General features: G+C 41.7%; 1 protein-coding gene across 4 annotated transcripts in view; it reads left to right on the top strand.

Annotated features, from left to right (window-relative positions):
• The window catches only part of RANBP17 (RAN binding protein 17), a 333,236-nt gene that overhangs the window by 300,303 nt on the left and 6,137 nt on the right, over positions 1 to 26,796 (top strand). For 3 of the 4 annotated variants that reach the window (XM_058723324.1, XM_058723321.1, XM_058723322.1), the window contains one exon: positions 3,123 to 3,289. In XM_058723324.1, coding sequence (XP_058579307.1) covers positions 3,123 to 3,289 — 167 coding nt within the window. Of the gene's footprint in view, positions 1 to 3,122; positions 3,290 to 26,796 lie in introns of those variants that run through there. The other variant, XM_058723330.1, reaches the window with a different exon arrangement.

Consider the following 26,796-nt stretch of genomic DNA (forward strand, 5'->3'; position numbering starts at 1 on the left):
AAAAAATAAATACAACATTTAAAAAAATTTAACAATTCTGAATACCAAGAACCAGGACAAAATATGAAAATTCATGACTTCTGCCCATCCTTTTATGTCAGGAGAGTTTCATTATTTGAATCTCACATAATAGCTTGAGCTGCAAATAAAGAAAACCAATAATAATACATAGTCCTCAGCACTATTCATTCTGTTTTTGATCAAACGGCCCTTGATCCTTATGATTCTACACCTTTCAATCTACCCTAAAATAACATTTATCCGTTTCAAAGTCCCCAACCATAAATCAGCCATAATGGAATCTCTTCTTCTTGCTTTTATTGCAAGGATATATGTTCCAACCTTCATGTCTAAAGTGTTTACCTGGCTTTTTCATAGCTGACTCAGTAGATTGGAACCTTTTAATGCAACCTGCATGGCATGCGGTCACCAAATCTATGTGAAGTCTTTATAATTTTTGTATGATTGATAGCATATTGCTCTTTACTGGTGAGGGAAACCATATCTATTTCCTGCTCGCTTCCTTGTGTAGATATTAAGTTACTTAATCCATTTACTTTCATGATTGGGACTTCAAAAGTAGAAATGTGAAGGAAAAGAGAAAAGCAACCAAGCTCAACCAGTCTGTACCTGATTCTTAGGCCTAGATCTTTTCCACTACATTATACTACCTCCTGGAATTATAAAATCTAATCTTCCTTTTCTGCACAGCAACCCAGATAGTGGGGAGAGATAAACGATTAATCCATCAATCAAATGCCCTGATTTTGGGAGAAAAAGAACCCCTTTCTTAAGAGGAAAATGTAGCACCACAATTTGCTTGTATATATAGCTTCCATAGCGCTATGGTTTCCCTAAGCTATTGTCCGTTCCCATCTTGTAGACCTTCATTCAACCCCTACTGATCCTGCACCAACTACTATTATCCTCTATTTTATTTTTTTATTTTTTTATTTACTTTTAAGGTTTATTAATTTACTTTGAGAAAGAGACAGGGAGGGAGGGGCAGAAAGAGAGGGAGAGAGAGAATCCCAAGCAGGCTCTATGCTGACAGCACAGAGCCTGACACAGGACTAAATCTCATAAACCTGTGAGATCATGACCTGAGCCAAAATCAAGAGTTGGACACTTAACTGACTGAGCCACCCAGGCGCCCCTGTTATCCTCTGTTTTAAATGCATTTATCTATCTGTATGTCAGAACTTTCCACCAAGCCTACCTCTTTCTATTTCTTATGCCATTTCTCTCCAAAACAATTTATATGAAAGAGTTTGTAAACTGTGGTGTTCTGTCGTTCTAGGTATTATTACTAAATACAACTCAAGACCTATAAAACCTTCCTCAGACTTGCTTTGCCTACTAACATTGCACCTCTAATCTAGGAAAGGCACGTGTGTCTCAAAACCTCAGAGATTCATAAAATGAATAAGAAATTAATGACTGCCTTAGGAAGTTTATAATCTGCTGGTTCCCAGCCCTACTCTCCCTATCTACTTTCCTCATCTGCATTTACCATTTTTGCCATTTTTGAATGTTTTTAATTGTTCCTCTTGTCACTTCTGTTACTGATCATAAACTCCCCCAGGATCGTGTCCGTACATTATTACCTTTGGCCAAAAAATCTGGGCAGTGTCATTCTATGAATCAGAACCATGAACTTTGTTGGATAAGCTCTTTATCTCCGAAATCCATTTTTCTTACTGAAAAATGCAAATAACAACACCTACTATATACAAAGTAATTGTTAGAAGTAAGTGAATAATAACTCTAATGTACAAAGTAGATAGTCAATAAATGGTTGCTACATCATGTCACTTGCTTGCTTTAAAAAAGAAGCCTTTAATAACACCTCTGTTGTCTTTCAAATTAAATGTACTGTCCCAGCTCACTATTGGATGCCCTCAAGGAAGACACCAACCTACTTTGTCAGCCTTCTCTCTTATGACTCCCTATATATTCTTTCACTCATCCCAAAAGTCCTACTCCCTGAATACACCCTCCTCTTTTCAACACGAGGGCAAACTGGTAGTAATTGTCATCTTTTGAATCCATTGTGTTTTAAGAAAGTGTTTGATGGTTACATGTATTTTTGCTTAAAACCTGATTTTGTTTAATGTGTATTAATTTTCATGGTTAAAAGTATAAATCTAGAACCTCAGCTCCTTGTTTATTTTCAGACAGTGGCTCCACAGTCATCCAGCCGTGTGGCATTGGACATGTCATTTAATCCCTCACTATTCTTGCCTGTTAATGAAGATAATAACAGTTACCATCACAGAGCTATTGTGAGGATGCACAATAATTTGTGTAACTAACACAGTAAACTGTCAGTAAATATCAGCTGTTTTTATTCTGAGACTTTCTAGTTGTTTTCTTCTCATTCAACTCTGCAAGTTATTTTACAAATGCTGAGAAAGGTTAACTGGTCCTTTCAGAGTAACAACATAGCAAGTCATTAGAAAAGATGAGATTTGAAACCAGAGCTGTCTGACTCCAAAATCCCTAACTTCCCACCACACTGTGCACATTGTGTGAATCTCTCTACCTGAAAAATGTCCTTCCTTATATCTAACTGAAATAACTTTCCCAAGCCCATCTTAGGTTCTGTCTCCTTCGTAAAGTCTTTTTGATCCCCATCCAAATGTGATGTCTTCCTCAAAATCCGCCCAGCAGTGTGTCGCTCATTCTTGGCTAGCACTGAGCAGCAGTGACTTATGTACTGAATCACGAGCTCTTTGACCAGGGTAGAGGTTTCCCCTGAAAGAGAGCATTTTGCACCAAGTCCACACCCTGTTTCCTCTGCAGCAGAGCACTTTGCACCAACAGATGTTTAATAAAGTCACTTGAGTTGAACAGACGATCGTTGAGGTCACAAATGGAAAATTCTGTCCAATTCAATCCAGGAGTCAGTTACTTAACTAACACGTCTCTATACCAGGTCTTGTAGTAGACACTGGGTTCAAAGAGATAAGCAAGGTAAAATCCCTGCCCTCAAGGAGTTTTACAATTTGATAAAAGTGCTTTGAAACCAGAAAGTGGTTTTTTTAATCGGAGGCATTATAATTAATCAGATGAAAACTCACTTAGTAATGCGAAGGAATTCTCATTTATTGTTCATACAGATACAGTTGTCTCCTCCAGCTGCTGTACCAGTTTAGACTACATCGTCACCTACCTCTTCAAGCACATAGCAAAAGAGGGCAAGAAGCCACTTCGATGCAGAGAGGCCACCCAGGCCGGTCAGAGACTCTTACATTTTATGCAGCAAAATCCAGATGTCCTACAGCAGGTAACTGGTGGTCGGTCACCTGACTTAAGAAACAGTTTCCCAGAAGCCTAGACCCTGAATATCTCTTAGAACAAATGGTCCTTGCCAAGACCCTTTACCAGTTACTCTCTAGGAGTATTTTCCCGCAAGGTAGGGTAGCACACTAGCTCACCCTCAAGAAGTCTCTCTACGTCTTTTACCCCAGCGAAGCTAGAATGCAAAAAAAGAATAGCTCTTTCAGAGGCCTGAGAGCAATAAAAAGCGAAGCCAGAACTAGAAACAGTCAACCTCTGCTTTCTTTCCTGGAGCCTCTAAGTCTTCTAAAGTTTGCCTGTGAGTGCTCTGTATGTCAGGAAACGGCCACTTGCTGGGCTCCTAATCTGTGCCAGGCAACTTGGTGAGAACTTTCGGTTCATCATACTACAGTTGGTATTCTTCTTATTTAAGATAAGAAAAGTTCAGGTAGTTCATATTCCCAAGAGCATTTAAGTAAAAGGAATAAAGCCACAAGTTCTTTATTTTCAGATGTGTTCTGACTGGCTACTATGAGTTAGGTCCAAGTTTAATACTGTTTTTTGAAAACTCACTTCTGCAAATCACAGTAACAGCATGCATAAAAATAAATAACACGTGCCAGAAATACTTCAAAGAGAATGATGCCATTTTTCTATGGAGATACCATCACTCTGATGTTCTCCCGTTCTACTGACTTTGGAAATGATGCTGTATACCGCTTCCACTTGTTTCATTTTGCCAAATTATCTTCATAATAGTTTGTGGTTTGCAAATGTAAACACTTTAACAAGGTTACTAGCCTCGTTAAACAAGGCATGTGCCATCAACAGAAAGCGTCACTCTGAGTGAAGAAATGATGAACATAGAATGGGCTGGCCATGGAAGAGGTTTTCTTCCTGGCTGTCATTTTTTTTACTAATATGCAAATTAAGTTATATAAACTTACTTTTGGTGATGTCTCAGTAACCTGTTATTTTCCTTGTGGGGAGGTGTGTAATTAAGATTTTGTGTAACTAAACAAAGTGCTGTATGCCTGTAAATATTTGGTTATGATCCTGGAATTGTTACAACATGTTGGTGATATAGTAAAGAGAAGAGGAAGGTAGCACACGTAGTGAGGACTTTCTGTGTACAAGATGCAAGAGCCACTGAGATTCATAAGACATAATTTCTTTCCTTAAAAAGTTTCTGTCCCGTGGGACAGAGATGATGGGTTAGTTACTAGGTAACAAATTATATGAATAATCAAATTATATGAATAATTTGATTAATATAGTGGTGACAGAGATTGGCACACGAGGAGAGGACTTTCAGAGAACTCTTCTCATTTACACCCCCACAACAACCCTGAAATGTAGATATCGTCATCCGCATTTTACAGATGAACCAATTGAGATGCAGAGAGATCAACTGGAAAGTGGAATTGAAACAAGGTTCGTCTGGGTCGAAAGCCTTATCACTTATACCATTGATTCTCAAAGGCCTAGTGGTGGGGATAAGATCTCATGTTCATCAGGAATGCCATTACAAGATATACATTTTTTTAAATTAACTTATTTATTTTGAGAGAGAGAGTGTCCTCGTGCACATGCAACCAAGGGAGGGGCAGAAAGAGAGGGGGAGAGAGAGAATCCTCAGCAGGCTCCACACCATCAGTGCAGAGCCCAGTGTGGGGCTCCAATCACCCACCACGCGATCATGACCGGAGCCGAAACCAGGAGTCAGACACTTAACCAGACACTTAACCAACTGAGCTATACACACACACACACACACACACACACACACACACACACATACACAAGGTGCCCCTCAAAATATACTTTCTATCAAGAATGTACCTCTCCTACCCCTTCCCCACCTCCCCAGCTCCAGTAACCTGTGGTACTGTTGGGGGTGTCCTGGCCCTCCAGTGTTTTGCAAGGAGAAGGTTGAGAACCACAGACTGAGAGCATGCCGCCAGTGGAGAAAATAAATACCCATGAATTGGCCAGGAATCAGACCCAGCCCCCCACCCCACCGTGGCAAATGACAAGTCCACCACCAAATCCCTCCTGCCAGCACTGAGCCTGATCACAATATTGTGTCATAAACTTTGGCAGAAACTTGTAAGTTGGCAGAAAATTTTACCAAAATCAATAGGCTGTGATTCCAGACAAATACCATCAGACTGTGCAGAGCAAGTGATGTGGTTGTACAGGACACCATCAAGTTTGTCTTTACTCAGAATTACCATGCATTTGTTGGTTTAAGTAATTTCTGTGTGTTAATAATACTTGGTAATCCTTTATTTTATAGCATATGACTAAGTAGTGATATATCTTTATTAACAGCAGAATACATTCTATTTATTTGGAATGCAGGCTTTCAGATAGCATTTTAAATATTAATGACTGGTCTCTGGTAGTCAGCATAAATATGATTTGCATTAGCACTAGGTTATATCATCTTGAGTGCCTCTGATGTCAACTATTGGGTATAGTAATATCTGACATCACCTCCTTAGGTCACTGACAACTTTGACCTCTATTCTTATGCACAATTTCTGTCGTCTCAAAAGCTCTTTTGAATTGATTTGAAATTTTGACTCTGCCCTTTATGAGGCAGTAAAATTGATAATTATTCAGATGGGAACTGAGCACTGAGTGAAAAATCAATTCTACCCGCTCTCTGCTGCGTATAAAATTACTTCTGAGTCGGCTGGACTGAACGGATGGCCGGAGTAAAAGCAGCAGGCAGGAGTAGTGGGAAGAATTAGCCGGACAGAGCTAATAGCCTGAAGGGATGGACTTGGAAAAGAGGGAGTGGGCCAGTTGGGGGTTATTATGAGCAAGGATGGGTCCCATTGATCATCTGTTTACATCAGCTTTCCAAGACCTTATAAATCAGCCCTGAAGAGCAGCAGAACTCGAGATTTCAGCATCTTACCAGAGGGACTTTGTATTAGATTATTCTCATTTTCACACTCAGATGAAAAGTGAGCCATTGATTATTCATTGGTTGCCCATTAAATGCTGTTTTTATAGATGATTTGCCTATCACTGAAGGTAATGAACAAGGTGGCTGCTTTATAACTCGAGGTTTCAGTTTTCAAGGCATCTGTGTCGGTTAAGTAATGCCTAACCCTATTAAAAGGAATGGGTTACAAATTGCTTAACAGTGCTGAAAAACTAGACCCTAATGACTAATTGTACTTGGAGTTTAGAGAGGGCTTGTCAGCTCTTTAAACTAAACTGATGCAATGATACTGCAATTATTTACCAGTTTGAACTGTTTTCCCCCCAACCTGGATGTATATTGCTGGAAGCATAACTGCATGATGAGTGTCCATTCCAAATTGTAAAAGTTATCTCCTCAAGCTTCCATAGCAAATGAAGCAGGAACCCACATAAATGGTTTTCCAATATCCTCAGAGACCTTTCGATTTGTGCCTACCAGCCTAGGAAGCACATTGTAAATGCCTTGCACCTGGAAATGTGCTTATCATGATCTGTTATGTGACTGTAGAGCCTCAGTGTTCTTATTTTTTAATTTAAAAAAAATTAATGTTTATTTGCATTTTCTGAGAGAGACACACAGAGCATGAGTGGGGAAGGGACAGAGTAAGGGAGACACAGAATCTGAAGCAGGCTCCAGGCTCTGAGCTGTCCGCACTAGAGCTTGAAGCGGGGCTCAAAATCACAAACTGCGAGCTCATGACCAGAGTGGAAGTCAGATGCTTAACCGACTGAGCCATCCAGGTATATTACTATTATATACTATTATATTACTATAATATCACTAAATGCAGCCTGCCTTGGTTTCTTTATAAAACAACAAGGATATATGAACCAATGACGTTTCTAGTGTATAAGAGGAATACTATTTTCATATGAAGAATTTTTCTATGATTGTTACCTGATTCACAGAAAGTTAGAATTTGAAGATTATTTTTAAAAAGTTCTCATTTTACATATGGAATCTGAGGAATAGGGAAGTTGTTATGCCTCTTGTGAGATGGTACATGGTTCAGGAGCTGATAGTTTTAGTATCTATTATTTGAAAAAAATTTTTTAATGTTTATTAATTTTTGAGAGAGAGAGAAAGACAGACCTTGAGTGGGGGAGGGGCAGAGAGAGAGAGAGAGGTAGACACAGAATCAGAAGCAGGCTCCAGGCTCTGAACTGTCAGCACAGAACCCGACATTGTGAGATCATGACCTGAGCCGAAGTTGGACGTTTAACTGACTGAGCCACCCAGGTGCCCCAAAAAATTTTAATTTTTTATCTTAGAGTGAGAGAGAGTGAGAGAGGAGCAGAGAGAGAGGGAGAGAGAGAATCTTAGGCAGGCTCCACACTGAGAGCAGAGCCCCGATGCAGGGCTCGATCTCACCATCATGAGATCATGACTTGAGCTGAAATAAAAAGCCTGACACTTAACCGAGTCACCCAGGCACCCTCTCAATGTTTTTAAAAATATTCTCCAAATAAGCTATTGTCCATAATCTGTAAACAAATCTAAATTTGCTAGCATTAAATTTAGTCCACTTGAGGATCCACTGTAATTAAGTGAATCTATTTCAAATAAGATTACTGTCTCACCAGCATTCCTTGGACTTAACAACTGAGGGAACCCCAGTTCACATTATTAAGGAAAAAACTCCCCATGTATTTTTATGCCATTAACACAATAAACTACGGGCTCCTGGGTGGTTCAGTTGGTTGAACGTCCAACACTTGATTTTGGCCCAGGTCATGATCCCAGGTTGGAGGGATTGAGCCCCACGTTGGGCTCTGCTCTAAGCATGGAGCCTGCATGGGATTCTTTCTCTCTCCTTCTGCCTCTCCCCAGTGTGCATATACGCGCTCTCTCTTTCAAATAAAAAAATAAAAATAAAAAAGAAAGAAAATTTTAAGGACAAGTCAATAGTAACAGTGATTAGGCACAGATCTGCTACAATATTTGGAAGATTAAATTTGTGTGTGAAATGTTTTTAGTGTTATCTCTGGGCGTGTTAAGTGTTTGCATACGTAAGCCGAAGATCAGCACTCATTCAGTTATATCACAGAGTGAAAGATTTGCCCAGATCACCAAATGCAGGAGTGTGTTTTGTAGAATTAGAGGGCAGTTCAGAAATGTGACTGATTCTTTTTCAAATTATAAGACTAGGACACTGATGATGAGTGCTTCTGTACATCAGAATTTCAGTTAAAACGAATTGTTCTAGAAAGAGTAGCACCTTCCACAGAAGTAGAACAAGAACTATGTGGCTATGTGGTTGTCAGCATCGCTGATTAGATCATTCAGCTAACTCATTAACAGGGTATTTTTAACAATTATATTCTATAAAATCTAAATACATTGAAAGGAACAATTAGAACATTTAGATTTGAATTTATTTCACCCTTATCTATGTAACTATTTGGCACAAGTCAGCTATAATAAAAACCCAAAAAGAGTTCTAATGATTTTATCTCTCTTCTTCTCCTGCGCACACCCCCCTCCCCTCCGCACACACACACACCCCGACCGCAACCTGGCATTTAACTACAAATTGTGAAGAGCTGTCAGGAGCTATAAGAATCATACTTCAGTAGGGATGTACGCTGAAAGAACATTCACCCTTTTCCTCAATCAGTCAGTCAATCAATGAAAATTGCTTTTGTATAGTGCTCTTCATGACATGCATCCCAAAGTGAATTACAGCAAAAGGGAAATCATCTGCTCTTTTTTCATTTTTGTGTTTAGATTGAAATGCTACTCTGCTCAACATTTTGACATACTGTACAAGACATCTTTCATACTTAAGGTTCCATTCCCTAAGACTAAGGAGGAGAAAGTGTAACCACATATTTAACTCATGAGATTTTGGCCTGTGGAACCTGAGCAACACCCTCACAGTGGGAAACGCCTAAGTAGATGAAGTACGTTCATGTGTCTCAGCCTCTTAAAAAACAATTAGCCCAGTTTTCTAATGTTATCAGAGACATTTCTAGTGAACCCTAAATAGAAAGGGTGCCCTCCACATGACCCATTAACTCCATCTGGTTGATTTGCAACTTTTTTATCAAAAATGTGGCAGTAGATTGAAACTAAAACCCCATGCTGAAGGGACATTCACCACTGGACCAGAGGACAACGTGGCTATAAAGCACTTAAAGGAAGCCAGACATAGGTCAGACACCAAAAGTATAAAACAGGAACTCACATTTCAGGACAAAATTGTTTTTTGCACATGCTGCCACGATCTTGGTCTTCTTCACAGCGTTCTGTGCATGGCCTGTGTATTTATTTTTAGGAAAAAATACTACTGGCAAAATATAAGTGCTTACCGTGTGCAGGAAATAGCTCAAGCTGCTTACATACACACGTAATCTGATTTAATCATCACATTTCTCTGTGAAGTGCTAGTATTACGATCACCACTTTGTAAATATAGAAACTGAGGTACAAAAAGATTAGGTACTTTTCCCAAGGTGACACATAGTAAGTGGAAAAGCTAAAACTTGGGGCTATTGAACTCCAGAGTTGACATGCTAAACCGCAAAGCTATAGTTTGTTGGCAGCGACTAATCAGAGGTAGCACATATTTTTTCAGCACTTACACTCCGGCAAGTTGAGCTTCCAGTAAGTCCCACCGGGGCCATCCCTAAGGTAGAGTGATTTAGAGCAGTCATCCTATACCCCAACTTTGTGCTGCAGCCGGGATGAAACAGATGGGCAGTGACCCAAAGAGCCAGTGGGCAAGGGAGAGGGAGGTGGCTTTGCCAGCTGGTACAGAAGAGCCTTGTGCTTCCCAGCATCACGGCAGAGTGAACAGACCTTCCTCTAACTTACTCTATACCTGTACCCTATCGTTAATTCTATAGCCAGATCCCAAGAGTATAAAATGGAGTAGGACAGGTATCCTTGAGAAGGTCAGAGTCTAACAGTACAACTGTCTCATGACGTTCGTCTGTGTCTTTTCTCTAATGTCTTGGAGGTAGCTCTTGAGGTTTATTCTAACCTGATTTTTCTAGGACAGACTCAATATGGCAGCTGTGAAATGAAGGTGGGGAAGCAACAAGTGCTTTATATCCGTCCCCCATACCCGATGCATCTCTAGGCTTCATCCTGACTCTCACTACTGACTCATCAGCATAGAGTGCCAGTTTTCATCCCTTTCTGGTTACAAACAGCTTCTCTTTTCCAAAGGAAGCTTCTACTACTATGACTGGGTACCGTTAGCTCTATTGAAGGCTGTTCTTAAGGGCTGCTTACATTGGTGAGTCTCAAACCAATACCTTTGAGCATCCCTCTCCCTATCCTTTCCATTCTACAGAGTTTCACAAACTAAGGTCCTACAGAGCCACACAGAGAACTTGAATGAGGTAGACAGGAAAGAAACCAAAGTTGTGTATACATCCCTGTCTAACGGGGGCAGCCTCCACATAGTCCCAGCTTATTCTTGCCCTGTAAGAAAGTAGGACCCAGTGTTGCCAGCTGTATAGAGATTACCCACCCCCACCCAAAGAGAACCAGAAATCCAGGGTTTTTTTCATGTTGGCCACTGATTGAAAATTTTTTAAAAAAACAAGAAAATAAAAACACTCTGCAGGCCAGCAGTGGATGTCTGGTTACCGGTTTTCCACCAATGTATTATGTAATCCTAGAGAATTTCGGGACAGAGATCATGCAAAGCATGATTCCCGGTCTTTCTCACGGTCATCCCATGTGGCACTGCTGATGTTTTGATAATTTTTGGAGCACACTTTTTTGAGTAGTTGTTTAAAAAGGATGCTGTTATTTTGCTCATATGTTTGATTCTGTACGTAAGTCTCTACTCAGACTTAAAGAGGGCATTTATTTACTTTTAGGTTGTGTCTTTGCATACAGAACGGATGCAATAAACAGCCAATGAAACTCAGTTAACATCTCCCAAACATTTTTTTTATTTTCATAATAACCATATTTGTCTGAGGCAAAAATTAAAGTTCAGTTTGGTCAAGTATATGCGTGTGTGTGTGTGTGTGTGTGCGCACGCGCATGCACGCACCCTTATGTGTACACACGCAGTCTAATTACTAAGGATCAAATAGAAATATCTGAGAGGACCAGGACTGGACAAAAGTGTCTAGATAACAGCCATATAATAAAAGTCCACAAGGAAAAAAATAAAATAAAATAAAAGCCCACAAGGGAGTAAAACTCTTAAGAGTGATGAATTTGTGACCACAACTCCTAAAGATCAGTTTAGAAAATTAAAGTACAGGGGCGCCTGGGTGGCTCAGTCGGTTAAGTATCCGACTTCGGCTCAGGTCATGATCTCACAGCTCATGAGTTCAAGCCCCGTGTCGGGCTCTGTGCTGACAGCTCAGAGCCTGGAGCTGGCTTCTGATTTTATGTCTCCCTCTCTCTCTGCCCCTCCCCCATTCATGCTGTGTCTCTGTCTCAGAAATAAACAAAAAAAATTTTAAAAAAGAAATTTAAAGTACATAATTTTAAAAATAGAAAAACATTAGCTTTTTTAAATGGCATCTGTGATATAAAATTATGTATCCATCTTTAGAAGGATGATTCTAGTCCACATTTTTTGCCATATACCCTATCTTTGCCATTTTGGTATAATTTTTGTTATGGAAATATTTGTCAAATGACAATTTCAGCTATAACCCCGCAAATAGTATTTTAAGACCGAAAAATCAGTTCATATAAAAACCTATTCTTGATTTATGAATCATCAAATTATGTTCAGAACTGTCATACCTGTCTTTAACAGAGTACCTTTTCTTCCCCAGAGATCACATCCAGCTTGATGCATGTCTCAGCATCTAGCAGAGCCTGACCCTTGTGACAGTCAATGAACGTCTGCAAAACCAACCCCCAAAAGTTAATTTTCAGAATTAAAATCTGCAGGCGGTGACTTTATGTTTCAAATCCAGCATAGTCATAGGTCACTACATAATCAAACAAAATGGTAGGGCTGAGATAAGAGTATACCATTATATACTGTATAATAATCCTGCTGGAATGCCACAAGAAAATTTCATTCTACACATGGGTGAAGAAAGGAATAAGCATTTCGCATATTGTTCCGAACAGCTAACGGAACAGAGAAGGGTTGGGTTTGCTTTTTTTTTTTTTCACTAGGACATGTGGTTTTTTTACCTCTAAGCACAGTTTAAAGATGTAATCCATTGATAGCATAACTTGCCTTATTAATTGAAAGGGATGGAATCCACCAGATGTAGCCCAAACCAGCAGAGAGTTGGGTGACTAAGCAACAGCAAAGACACCATATTGAGTGAGCCAGAATTCAGTCTCCAAGTCATTTATTTCAACCAGTGACAATACATTTAAACTCCTGTGCCTCAGCAGTGATTGATGGTTTAATATCATATATAATTTTTTTAATGAAGGAAAAACCATTTAAATATGTTACCATTTGCACTGGTATTCTCCTATGTACATAACTGCATTTAATCATTATGGGGATTGTTTTCATACTTGTGTAATTTGTATCCAAGAAATAACTGTCAAAGCCATCTCACGCTGTTGCTGGAAATGGTACAGTGTGCTTCATACTTGAATAGATTCATTCTTCCCTGCACATAATTAAGAGTGTTGGAGCTTTTTCCCTGCCACCACATAGGAATTCCATGTTTACATTTCTGAGAATGAAAAATTAGCCACAATGTGCTTTTTCAAGTTCCCATTTTCTGGCGCTATGATATTTAAGTACCTTAGTTCTGTACCAGTGTATGATTTGAAGAGTTTGATTTTAAGACTTTTAATATTAAAATACATAATAAAATTTTATTATCTAATTACAAGAGGGTTTAGCCTCTTATTAAAGTTGCTAAATCAGGCCTAGATTAGCATCATAATAACACAGTTTGACATGGAATACTCAAAAGTCAAGTTCGAAGGAAGGGACGGGGGTTTTTTTTGTTGTTGTTTTAGGGGGTTTTCTCCTACACCCATCCCTTGCACAATATAACAAGGATGAAATGCATGTATGGAAACAAACAAGGAGCAATTTGGGACGCTGGAGAAGGAGTGGAGGTGTCAGCCTAGGACGGTACCCTTAGGCAAGGCAGCTGGTATATGTAGCCTTTTGTTTATCTGCTACTGGTTTATGTAGCCTTTAGGCCGGCACCAGAAACAATCACTCCTACAGGGTCAGCTGCTGGTCAGAAGCAAAGTAAGAAAAGATTTTGCGTTCAAACGCGCAGCCATAATTTCTGTACAGCTGGCACCTGCTACTGGTGCACAGCATGAAGGTGAAAGGTCAAAGAGGCAGTTGTTCAAAACTCAAGAATGGCTTAAAGGGACTTGTAGATTAATCTGCTTTATTAACTTCTGTATATTAGATAACTATTGCTGTGAATGACAGTACATCTTTTTTAATAAGTCGCATCTCTTTCTCTTTTAAATTAGCTTTTGAGTAATGAATATTAAATAGAAAGCATTTCAGGGGTAATTAAATGAAAACAGAATGATGTCATTTTACAATTATATTTGTATGTTTATAGAATAGGGAAAGTATAATGTTTTCCAAAGAGCTAAAAAAAAAAAAAAGAAAAAGAAAAAGAGCCAGCTCTTCATAAAGAAGAACTTGAAATAAATAAGTCACATGCCCATTAGCCTTTGTGTTTAAACTAAAATATATGATGTAGTTTGTGACTTAGCATGAAGTCACTGGGTGCTGGTGGCTTGATTTGGCATTCCCAGGGGCTCCAAGTATTTTCTTTATGAATTAAAGTGACTGCAATCTGTCACCGTTCTTTTATCTACAGTTTAGCACAGTCAGTTTTGCTATTAGTCTGCAGCAAACGTTCTCAGAATAGCAAAGGAGTTGTACAAAATGAACAACAGCCATACCTTTTCCTTCACACTCATGTAAAACAGATAGAAAACATTTTATATGGGGGAAAAATGCAGTTTTACACAGATTGAGCCCAATAATAATCAGGCATGCTTTATAACAGTCTCTCACCCAATATGGTAAATGGCAAGCAAGATGGTTTTTAGCTTCTCCGTTAATGATGATCGGCATAATTGGCTATCGTGGTAAATTAAGAATAAAAGTTCACTAAATGTATCCTTTTTTCAAGCCTCGGCAAGGAATATTACTAATGTACAGATTAAATACTGACACCACCTCTGGGGAAGTGTCTCACAATGTGTGTTCTAAAGAGATGATTTTGTCTGCTCTCAGAAGTTCTGTAGATGAAACCTCCCTTTTTATGTGAACACAGCCCAAGTAGCAGCATTTACCCATATTTCACACACACAAGTCATTTAGGAATAGCACTGCCAAGTCGTAACACAAGTCAGTCTTTATACACTAAGCCATGTTTCTGTGACATGTGAAATGACACTGAGACAATCTTCCTGTGTCACACCCAAGCCAGCCCAGGGCTCACCAGAAGGATCCTAAACTTGTATGATATCACAAAGAAGCTGATGATCTTGACCAGAAAAGATTTGAGTTGGAAGTGTTTCCTTACCATACCACTCCAAAGTGAAAGAATTTCCATACCTCCTTCTTAAAGATCTAGATTTTTTCCCCCATCCTATAATAGAAGGCTTATTTCCTGCAGTCACTAGGACCTAAGAGGTCACTAGGGAAGAGCGACCTCAGACTCAGATGATGATGATGATGAATGACTATGATGAAAAAGAAGTAGAAATAATTATCATATGCTGGGCTCTGTGCTAAGTACTTAAATATACATAAATATATTTATATATTTATATAATTTGTATTTATATTTATAAAGTTTCACTACTTCGTGAGGTAGATACTCTTTTCTACATTTTATAATCAAAGTATTTTAATTGCAGCTTTAAGAAGTCAGGTAGCTTACTTGGTATCATACAGCTAATAAGTAGCAGAACCTTGTGCTCTTAACAACATTACTTTTAAATGACCTAGAGACAGGATTGGTGGAGCTGGAGGGTGCAAAGGCAGGCTGGGGTGGGGTGGGGGGGGGGGGCACAACATTCATTCAGTTATAAATCCCTAAGCAAAGGGCCCTTCCTTTGAAAATTGATGAGATAAGAAGCAAGCACTTGACCCAGGTTGGCTCAGTGAGTCCTCTTCCCCAGACTTAGAAACTCCCGTGGATTTAGAGGATGTTGGTCAGCCTCTGGTCTTCACTTGACGTGAAGACTTGAAAAACCAAGAGCCATTCTCTGCTATGTGCTCAGAGAAGTAGCCAGTTCACAGCAAGAGAAAAAAGTAGCAACATGCTGGGAGGATCTCGAAGGAGATCAGCAGCCCCAGAGAGAGGCTAAGAAAGATCGCACCAGCCTTCCCGGCTGTGGTTCCCAGCTGTTGAGAGGCCTGCCCGCAGTGTCTAGTCTGGGGGTCCTCAGGCCACCCCTTTTAGGTCTGAGTTTTGTCTATAGTAGTTGCTGTCCTCACAGCCAAAAGATTCTTGACTCACGGAAGTGTGAGGACAAAGTGAACCAATGAGTATAGACTCACCTAACACAGAGAAGGTATTCAATAAATAGGGAAAATTTGAAAAACAATATACAGTTACCAGTTAACTTTTTTATCTCCCTAAGGAGAACATATACCTGCTGTTCATGTATACAAATGTGAAAAACATCCTTTCCAGGAAATCCCAAGGCCGTGACTTCAGCCAGATTACCTAGGTCTTTCTGGTCCCACACTCGTGTTCTGCCTGTCTTAGAGTTTGTGTGACACACATGCTCAAGATCACAAACGCTCACTGGACTGGGTGGGGGCACAGTGTGAATGTGGATATGATTCTTGGCCCCAAACAGACTTTTCCTCACTTACTCTTCCTGTGTACTCCAGGCATCGTCTTGCAACAGCAGGAATGAAAAGAAACTCCGGGACCCTTTCCATTTATATGTCTTCACACCTAAAGCCTCTTCTGAATCTCACAGCAACTCTAGTGGGAGGGTAGGGTCAATATGGTTTATTTTCTTAACTTGGGAAAACGAGTACATCAACAAGTGAAATCCACAGTGCCCATATGGGACAAGAATGCAGAGGTTCGGAGAGGCGAAATAATTTGCCCAACATCACCCAGCCAGTAAATAGCAATACCTAGAATGTAATAACTAAGGCTTTGTTGTCTCTGGATCTGACAGTTTTTATGTTATCAGGGCCTCCCAGGGCCTTCACCTACTCTTCTTTCCTGGCATTTCTCCCACCTGTATTTCCCCAAGTGGCATTGTGAATGGTATGAGAAGCTCTTTGAGTTTCTTGAAGGAATGGCACTGTATAAAGTGAGGGTCAGCTTGATGATGGTGTGATTTATTCATTTTACAGTTATTACTGGTTTTTCACCTACTTGAACGGTTAATAATGTGTGTGCTAGAGATGTGAACTGAACTTTTGTATTCGTTTTCTGTCTTAACTGTTGGAAAGTTTTTAACTAGCAGCAACCACTTGGTGAGGCTATGAGCTCATGTAGTATGTTAAAGAAAGCTTCTTATTTGATTACAATCTGATTCCTGCTGGCAGAACAAGATAAAAGTTCCCTAATCCTCTGACCTGTCATGAGTTACTGCTACTTTGTCTGCTTTGCAACCAAAAAGAACTTTTGCATGTTAATTCTTTATCCCTTGTCATGCTTAGGAAGATACAGACTGAGTGCTTTCAGACTTGATGAAATTCTGTCCTCCTTCAGAGCTGTCTAATTGCACATTCTGTATTCGTTGAGGATTTTCTGCTTTACGGCAATCAGAGCAGACAGACTGTGCAGTCAGCGTACCTGGCTTTGAATACCAGTGATGCTACTTGGCAAAGTTACCTTACCTCTTCAGAGATACCAGCAACTCAGCCAGGGCAATTCTGCACCTTGCTGGAGCTGGCCCCCAGGATCAGGTAGTTGAACTAGTCCCTCCTGTGGTCTCATGCCCAGACTCCCCAAGACTGTAGCCAAGACTCCTTGCCTCACCTCTTTCCCATTCTGTCACTCCTCAGTCTACCCCATAACTTGGAACATCACTACTGTGGAAAAGAGGAACATTCAGTGCATACTTAGTTGAGGTCATGTGAATACGGCATGTAAAGTAAACTGCTAAGAAGGAGTGATGGGAAGTGCAAGGCCTGGAGGGAACTCTCTTAGGCCCCAGAGAGAACCACCAGAAAGAAAATCCTACGCAAGAGCTGTGTTAATGCCCATCCTTAATGTGGCATCTAGTTTTAGATAGGACAAAGAAGTTCCACTCGGGAAACTAAAAGCGTCGATCAGAGTTAAGTGCATGATGACCCTTTCTCAGAGACCCTTGAAGATTGGAAGGAAACAACTTGATGGGTGGGCAATAAGAGATTGATAAATACTTAGGCTCCATGAGTTTCTTAAGGCCACAAGGACCACATTTCAATTCTGTGCCACCGTGCTGTGCCTGGCACATAGTAGGAGCTCAGTAATTCTTTGAGCATTCATCGAATAAGCATGAGAAATGAAGAGGGAGAGAAGAAGGAAGGAGAAGCCCCTAGCAGGGCACCTGACACATAGTAGGCACTTAACACACGTGTCGCCTGTGTGCGCCCAGCACGTAATGAGAGCTGCTAGTAGAATATTAGTGACTTGAAACGTGTGCAGACGAGAGAAAGCTAGTAGACATCAAGCAGGGCTCATGGCCCTCCAGAGGCCTGGCCTGTTTTAGAGTTTGCCCTTTAAGGAAGAAGTTCTGCCCTCAGCAAATGTTGGGTTCTTATCCCTCAGAAGGAGCAAACCCTCCCTCCCCAACCCCGTCTCTTTCCCGAGCCCCCTGTGTTACAGAAGGGCTGGAAACAAATTGACAGAAACCTGGAGGAAAGAACTCAAGTGATTTAGGAGAATGGAAGGGCTGGCTTATGGGGCCAGATTAAAGAAGCTAAATATGTATAGCCTGCCTAAGTGACAACTAAATGGGGCATTTGATAAGTCTATAAATACTTGGAAGATGTAAATGCCAAGGAGGAAAGGGAATTACTTAGCATGGCACAATGGAGTATTGGCATAATGGGATATTATTAAGAAAGGGAAAATGAAGGTTGAACATCAATAAAAAGCTTCCTGACAAAGAGAACCGTTCCTGACAAGGGACACTATTAAGTTATGTGCTGTGGGCCAAGGGAAGTAATGGCAACCCTGCCATTTCTCAGGGTACTGGCAACAGAGCCAGCAAAGAAGGAGCCAGGCTCTGTGCTGACTGAGGTGCAGAACCCAAGCAGGTAACCTTCCGTTTCTGTGCTCTCCCAATCCCAGGACAGGAACAGAGATGCATTTTATTGGGGGAAGTCGGATGGCCCCGGCCTCCTATGGGTTCAGATCGTCTGGAGAACAGCTACACCAGCTTTGCCCTTCTCCTGTGTCACTGCCAGATTCATTCAACTTCAGTGGCACCCCATTTCCTGCAAGATAAGACCCATGTGCTCTAGCACACATTACTAGGCCCTTCACAAGATCTGGCCCCAGCTACCTGATCATCCTCCTCTGCCACCACCAGCCCCCTCACACCCTCTCCAGTCCCACAGAACTGCTCGCCATCCCCCCAAATACTTCTCCAGACTTTCGTACCTGCTCGCCCTTCTGCCAACCTGACTGCCTGTCAGACTTTGCTTATTCTCTACGACAGCTCCCTCCGCACGTCACCTGTGCAGCCTTCCTTGCCTGTCCCCCACCCCGAGGCAGAGTAAGTCAGCCTCCTCTGGTCTCTTTGAGCCTCCCGTGCAAGCTTCTGTGGCACTTGCTATGCTGTGTTGTCATGCTGTGTGTCTCGTTCCCTACTTGATTGTGAGCTGTTCGAGGGCTGGGACTGTGCCTTGTTCATCTGTATGTCCGCAGGATGTGACACAGAGCCTGGCACAAAGTAGGTGGTTGGTAAATGTCTGAATAAATTAAGGAACGAGGTGCTATTCCTATCATTCTTTAGGCTTCCTATGTAATTATTAGGACAAAAGAGCTTCCAAATCTCAGTAACATCTTTGAATCATCCCCTTGGCCTCCCGGCCAGCACTCTATGCTATTTAGATGACTATAAATAAAAACCCTCAAATCTGAAAGGCAGCATGCTGTCCTCTGTGGTTTCAACATAAACTCTAGACTAATCTTTAATGGAAAATGCTTCTGAGGGCCCTGTGAATGTGCCACAAAAATACTTTTTTTTTTCTCTCCACACAAAGTCATTTGAACATAATAAGTAAAATAATCCTCCACTGTTGGTTATGAAGATTTTTAGGTCCATCTAACTAAATCCCTTCAGGAAATCAGGGAGAATGTAGTGACAGATGAGAGGCAGTGAAACATGGAAACTCCTACTGTAAGGATAATATATTTATTATGAAATACAATATTCATTGCACTCTGCTTTGATGACTGCATGAGATGCCCTCGTGCCATTAGGCCTTATGTTGCTCTGTTTTGAAATACAAGATTCATTGGGAAATGTTGTGATGACCGTTCATGCTATTTCCCACTCCCTTCCCTGATTTTGAATGGCCTCAGTTAGAGTTTACTTTATCACCGAATACTTAATATAAACGTGTGTTTGTACTTTTCTCTGTCGTGCGTGTTTATGTACTCTGGTTGGGGTTCATTCCACTGCTCCTTACTTCCCGAGTTCATTGCCGGGCTGTTGGGCTGTGGGACAGCGGCGGCCCCTCCACTGCATTTAGCACTACAGGGACAGTCTAGCCCCCAGGCCCTTTGCATTTGAGACCACGCTCTTAAAGCTCTCACTTTATCTACAGCTTCAGTGGCAGGTTGTGTTTCTTGGAAAACTGTCATTGCCTAGGAAGAAAATGGGATATGCAGTCCAAGGTTCTGACCACTTCTGTCTCTCTCTGCTACCAGCCTTGCTGGGGCCCTTACCATTTCTCCTGACGCATCGTTGCCACGCCTCAATCTCCCATTGGTCATTGTTCTAGATCCCAGAGCTCAGCGTTCTTCGGAAATCCTTTGAAGGCTACCCTTTAGGTACTGGCCCAAACTCACTTCTGCATTTAGCGTGACAGCAAAGGCCTTTTAGAGCCTGGATTCGGCCCAGACTTCAGCTCCCTGCCTTTGGCTCTGATCCTTTCCATTCAAAAAAGGTTTCTCAGAAGCTTCCCTTGCAGGGGCTGACTGTCCCCTCAAAACATCCCAAGCCCTGTGTGCTTTGCCTTTTCTCCTTCTATGTCCTCTAATACATTCTTCCTCTCTGGTGATGCTTATATGCATCTTTTTTTTTTTAATGATGTGGGGGGGGGTATAATTTATTTTTTAATGTTTATTCATTTTTGAGAGAGACAGACAGTGAGCAGGGGAGGGGCAGAGAGAGAGAGGGAGACACAGAATCCGAAGCAGGCTCCAGGCTCTGAGCTGTCAGCACCAAGCCCAACAAGGGGCTCGAACTCACAAATCGTGAGATCGTGACCTGAGCCGAAGTTGGACACTTAACCGACTGAGCCACCCAGGCACCGCATCTTTTAAAAATTCAAAATTCATTTTAAAATACGCATCTTTTAAAATTCAAGTTAAATATCACCCATCCTATGAAGATTGGTCTTTTGGGGCAGAACAGCACGTGTGCCTTTGGGAGTCTCTTTTGAGCTTGTACATGTTTGCTAATTTAGGGGCCACCCACCAGAAGCCAGTATAGGCCATTAGAGGTTCAAGAATCTGGCTGTCTGGCAGTCACTCGGGAATAAAAATAAGAAGAAAATGGCTTCGGAGTTGAAGGCTATTCCTCTATGTACAGATTTTCCCAACATTCCCACCCAGAGAAACACAGATGATGTTTTTGACAAGTGATGCTTAATTTTTACATCAGATGGAGAAGTGTTCTGTCTGATGCTGGCAAGAGAAGAGTGAGAGTTTCCCAAATAATGCTGAGTGGCAAACCCTACAGCCTTCCAGTGCCCCAGGTTTTCTGGTTTTATTTTAATGCAGCAAGCAGCTTTATGAGATCTGCAGCCACTTGAAATATGATTTACTACTCGTAAAAAGTTTCAAATGGATAATGAAGATTCAAGAATGAGACTCACAGTGTAGTGTAGTCAATTTTGTTGCTCTTGCTCTCCAGTACGTCTCTGCCATTGAAATGAATTATTTATTATAATTTATTTCAACCATGGAAAATAAAACTGTTTTCATTGTGATGTGCGCTGTAACGTTCGGAGTAGACACATTACATGCAGTACTCTCAATTAATTAATCCTGAAGTTTCGTTCCAACTTTATCTTCTTTCTTATAAGCCAGGAGACTGGCAGGTAATTCTTTCCCGAATAAACTATGATTAAAATGAATGTTTGGAGAACTAGGGGTAATGTTGGTAATGGAGAAAATTGAAACCACAGCAAAACCAGGTTGTGTATTTCCTTAGATTTTACAATGGATGGAAGAGTTTTTCTAATATTCTAGGCCATTTATCACTTGGAGAAAAAAGCGTCTTGTAACTTTCTGTTAAGGAGGGGGTAGAGGCAGAGAGTGCTGTTAGTTTAGATGTGGAAATATGCGCTGCTAATCTGTAACCAAAACCAGCTGAATTAATCAGTCCTGTGGTTCCTTTATTGGTAAAAAGATTTTTTTGCTTTTTTTTTTTTTAACTTTGAGCAAAGCTAGCATTGTGAAAAGGCCAAATCGGCAGGACTCCCAAATGAGTTTCCAGAGGAGACTGGGTCACCCATAATTGATTACAATCTTGTTTCTTTAAAAAAGAGGCTCACTGCATCTTGCATCTTGCTTGATTTTTTTTTTTTTCATTTAACGTGTTGAATACTTGCTACTATTATGAGGCTGTAAAGACACAATAAGAACTTAGGAAAGTGTTTAATATGTACAGATATTTAATGTAACCTAGATGGTGCAGCGTAGTTAATCCAGGCAGGAGAAGATATACTTATTTGTCCATTGCTTTCATTTTTTATAACATTCCACTGCTATCACATTGGTAGACAGCAGACGGATAGAACAATTGATTCCTTTTCCCTAAAGATGACTAGTATCTAATTTGAGGAGGATCACATTTCAATATCTGCTGTGCACGTGGCCTCAGGAACAGCACTTGGTAATGACAGCAACTCCCTTACTTCCACAAGCACTGAAAACCTGGAAGCTATTCCTTCTTCAGCAGTGTTCAGATCCTCCCAGACTCTGGCTCTCCATTCTGGGCACGGGACTCTGGACAAATTGCTGTGGAGATGGGTGGGAGGTTTTTCTGCTCTTTTGGATCGTGTTGCACTATCCAGGCAGTCCTGGTTTTGCTTTGTGTTTTTGTGTCAGTGTTTTTAGCTAGGGCCAACCTTCCCCCTCCTGTCTTACTGGCCTTCTGAAAGGCCAGTTTCGTGTACCAAGAGCTTCCTGAGACTCAGAAGCAGCTCTTCAGTTTGTTATTATGGGTTGTTCCTCAGACATCACCAACTCATTGCATCAAAATCAAGAACAATCTAGGTTGGCCAGGGGTACGGGTAATTTTGTATTCTACTCCTCTTCCCATTAAGGCCCCTAACCTAACAGATTAAGTCACCTCTTAGGCACAGCTCTGACCACCCTTGCTTTGTCTTTCTCCCCCGCCCCATTTAGATCAGGGCACAGGGTGGCTTCATCTTTGGCCTCTCACCTGTCCTCTGGCTGTCCTTCCTTTGTCAAACCAAAGCCTCCTTCTCAGGCCCTCTTTGCACCACCTTTCAGACAGGACAGATTACTCTTGTGCCATCCCCATTTTCCATTTCCCTGATCAAGAGGCAGCAAAGTTGCAGTATAACGAAAATGTGTGTGACCCTGAGAAAAGAGGCGGGGATAGAGAGGGAAGAGCTGGACCTCCCTAACTATATTGAGGATTTGATCCCCGCAGTATCAGGGCTCATAGCGTTACTCGGGTTCAGTTTTTGTCTCTCTGATACAGGTGGGGAGCAAGAGGCAGGGTTAGAATGTTTTCATCTATTTCTTAGAACTCTGTGGAATAGTGTTTAGTTGTATTATTCGGTAGGCTCTAAGAACATGAACAGTGAAAAGTGTTCACCTTGTAGGGAACATTGTAACTCAAAAGAAATTAGCTTAATTTACTGTTTTCAATGATGTTAATGTAAATTACCATGTACGTGGTACTTTTGGTGGGAGGGAAATGGTTATTTTTAGAAAAACGTTCAATGGAGCATTTTCCAGAGACAATCTATTAATTATGTCTACTGTTGTTCATCTTGAGAGTCTGCAAATAATGTTAACCACATTTATAAAAGCTGTAGGTAGGAGGCAGGAAGATCTGCAGACTCTCCAGGAATTGCTGCCCAGGATCCTCATTGTGGGGATTCCAGCAGCTGCCTGACTCTTCAGCAGGTGGCAGGGTGGCTGAACAGAGGAGATGCGTGTGGGCAGCCTGTCCGGGAGGCTCGCTGATGGTGCCGGACTGAGCCATGCCCAGAAGCGAGCCTCTCCTCCCACACCATCCGTTCCCTGGCAGTCTGCAGCAGGGGCCAGGCACAGTGCCCCCCGCCACCACTGCTGGCGGTCTTGATCCTCACACGCAGCCCCAGAGTGGCAGGCGACAGGCTGGCATGGTGGTGATGAAGGCACAGCCTCTGGACTTGGGCAGACCTGTGCACGTATCTTGCCTCACTTCCTGATAGCTGGTAGCCTGATGCCTTGAGCAAGTTACTTACTCACTCAGGACCTCAGATCCTTAGTCTATGAAGTGAGGATAATGCCTACTTCAAGGTTACCTGAGGGGTAGAGACAGCGTATACAGGTGCTGAACAGAGTGCTGAGCTCTCCGTAAACGGTCACTGTTAGTACCTTTGGGCAGTGAGAAGACTCATCCGGCACAGCTTCTTGGGTGCAAGTGCTTGTTGGTAGGGAAGACGGTGGGTCAGCCTTCGGCCTTTGTAACCCGGAAGCCCCCCCACTGAGGGCTTTCCCTGGGAGCTGCTGGCTGGAGGGACACCAGGGACTTAGAAGAGTTCTCAGGCTCTGAGCACAAAGGCCAGATCCTTGGAAACGAACAGTGTATTGGTTTAGATATTTATCCATTTCAGATTTTAGCCAGAGATTGAGGCCAGAACTCTGTGTTTTATACAATCCTCTTTCGGTTCTTTAGCTCCTTATACGCTCTTGATAGTTGATTTCATCCTTTCTCATTCATTTATTCGCATATTCATTCTTTCATTCAGTAGCTATTTCCTAAGCCTCTGGTGTGTGCTAGATGCCATGCTGGTCACTGGGGACACAGAGAACAGCCCCCGCCACCGCCCCATGGTCCCTGCACCCAGGAGTTTACAGACAAGTCTCACTACCAGTCATAACCCCGCACTCACTCCGGCCATGTGACCCCAGCCATCCCGCTCTACCAGCTTCTAGATCCACTGGGCCTCCAATTTCTTTAGAGTACATACTCACCATCGAGCAGCAAAGCATTCAACACAAACCACATCTTTGCTTATTCTGCATCAGCAGGAGACAGAACAGGAAGCATCTGAAGTGAGAGTATGTAATTACCACCTTGTGGTAGGGAGAGTGCCACCCAGCATTCTCGGGTTGCAAAGTCCACTTGGCTTGGGGCTTGTGCCCAAAGCATCTTAGGGTGGGAACATAGGAGAGTTGCTGAGGAGTGAACAGAGATCCAGATGACACACCATTACTTTGGGTTTTTTCGTTTGTTTTTAATTTGTTTTAATGTTTTGGTTTTTTTGTTTTTGTTGTTGTTTTATTTTGTTTTTTTGAGACAGAGACAGAGAGCAAGCGGGAGAGGGGCAGAGAGAGAGAGGGAGACAGAATCCAAAGCAGGCTCCAGGCTCTGAGTTGTTAGCACAGAGCCCAACGTGGGGCTCAAACCCACAAACTATGAGATCATGACCTGAGCTAAAGTCGGACGCTTAACCGACTGAGCCACTCAGGTGCCCCAACATTAGTTTGTTTTTTCTTTCCAGGTCAGATATTTGTAGTAGCTTTGTATTTTTTGGAAGATTACAAGTTTTCAGAACAGCAGAAACACTGTCATTCAAACTCCATGCTAATACGTGTGCCAGACCAAATAGGGCTGCTTTTTGGACTATTTCCTATGGTAGGTTATTTTTTTATTGCAACTCTTATTAAATTTAGATAATTGTGAGGAGACTGTAATCTCATGGATCTGGACATAATCAAGACATGAAATGGGGTTCTTCCTTGAACCGTGAAATTCCACTGGATCACACCAAAGAGGGAAACCATAGTTGCAGTAAAGGAATACCGGTAATTATTGAGTGCCTACTATGTGGCAAACACAGAACAAAATGTTTGATATAGATGAAGGAAATCAGTCCTCAAAGCAGCCCTTCAGAGTAGTTGCTGTAATCTCTCATTTTATAGGTAAGGAAATAAAGGCTCAGAGAAGTGAAATGACTTGCCCAGCATCCTAGGTTAGGTAAGCAGGGCCGGATTTGGCCTCATTTCTGACTGGCTCCAAAGCCTGTCCCTACCATACGATGTTGGTTTTGTTTCATTGAGAGAAATTTCCTACAAGCTCACGTCAATGCCTGTGGGAAGACAGAAGGAGAAGGAGTAAGTGCTGAGGCAATGGGGAGCATGGTTTTTCTAAGTGGACCAAGCCACACAGCTCCCCTTCCCAAATGGCTGCTCCCCTGGTTGGGTGTATTAGCTGCTTGGGATAATACAGTGGATAATGTATGTGTTGGACACGGGCCCTGAAAACTGCAGCCTTGGTTGGACATATCTAAAATGGCCATTCCAGCCATCCTGTAACAGTATGGGAAGTGAGCAGAAGTTGGGGGAGTGGAGGCCCCGCTCACAGCACCCCTTGTACTAAATCCTGTGGTGCTTTGTGACTCTGCGCAGGCTGAGGTGGGCTGGGGCAGAGTTGCCAAGGGCTCTCTCCTTACAGTCTTCGTCTGTTCGTGTCATTAACCAGAGAGCTGTCCACAAGAGATTTTGCAGTACCTGGATCAGGATTCTGTACTTAAGCATTTTACCCAGTTTTCTTCCATATGAGGAGAGGGAGAGCTTATCCAAAGGAATTTGCCACATTGCTTGAGCTGTGTCCCCTGTACCCTCTAGGATTATTGGAAAGAAGAAAAAAAAGAATTCTGGAAACGAGCTGCCATGTCAATACCACTTGAGCAGATTTGCTCACTAATTCCCATTTTTCTGGAAGAGTAAAACAATTTTTTCAAAAATCAGACACTTTAGCCAACTTTATTTTTAGAAAAGTATTTTATTCAAACATCTCCTTACTTATTACAGACATAAATACATGCATTCAGACAAATGAATCCACAGGAGAACCGTATAAAGTAATTGGCACATCGCTTCAGGATGCTTTGTCAGTTACTAGAGGAGTTTGGTGCTTCTAACTTTAATCTTTTCCATTAAAATATCCATTCTGCCTTCAGATTCTGAAGCCCATAATATTTTAGACTGTCTCCATAGATCTGTTAGTTTTGCTTGTCAATTTAATTTGTGGCTGTATGACTTTGGGTCGCTTGTTAGATTGTACATGAAAACATGTAATCTGCAAACGATGTTCACCATGTCGGGCTTTAAGACCTGCCTCTCCCCAGAGAGACTGGACATACAATAAATATGGAATTGGCAGATTTCATTTGC

Source organism: Neofelis nebulosa, chromosome 1 (assembly GCF_028018385.1).
Source record: "Neofelis nebulosa isolate mNeoNeb1 chromosome 1, mNeoNeb1.pri, whole genome shotgun sequence".
NCBI lineage: Eukaryota > Metazoa > Chordata > Mammalia > Carnivora > Felidae > Neofelis > Neofelis nebulosa.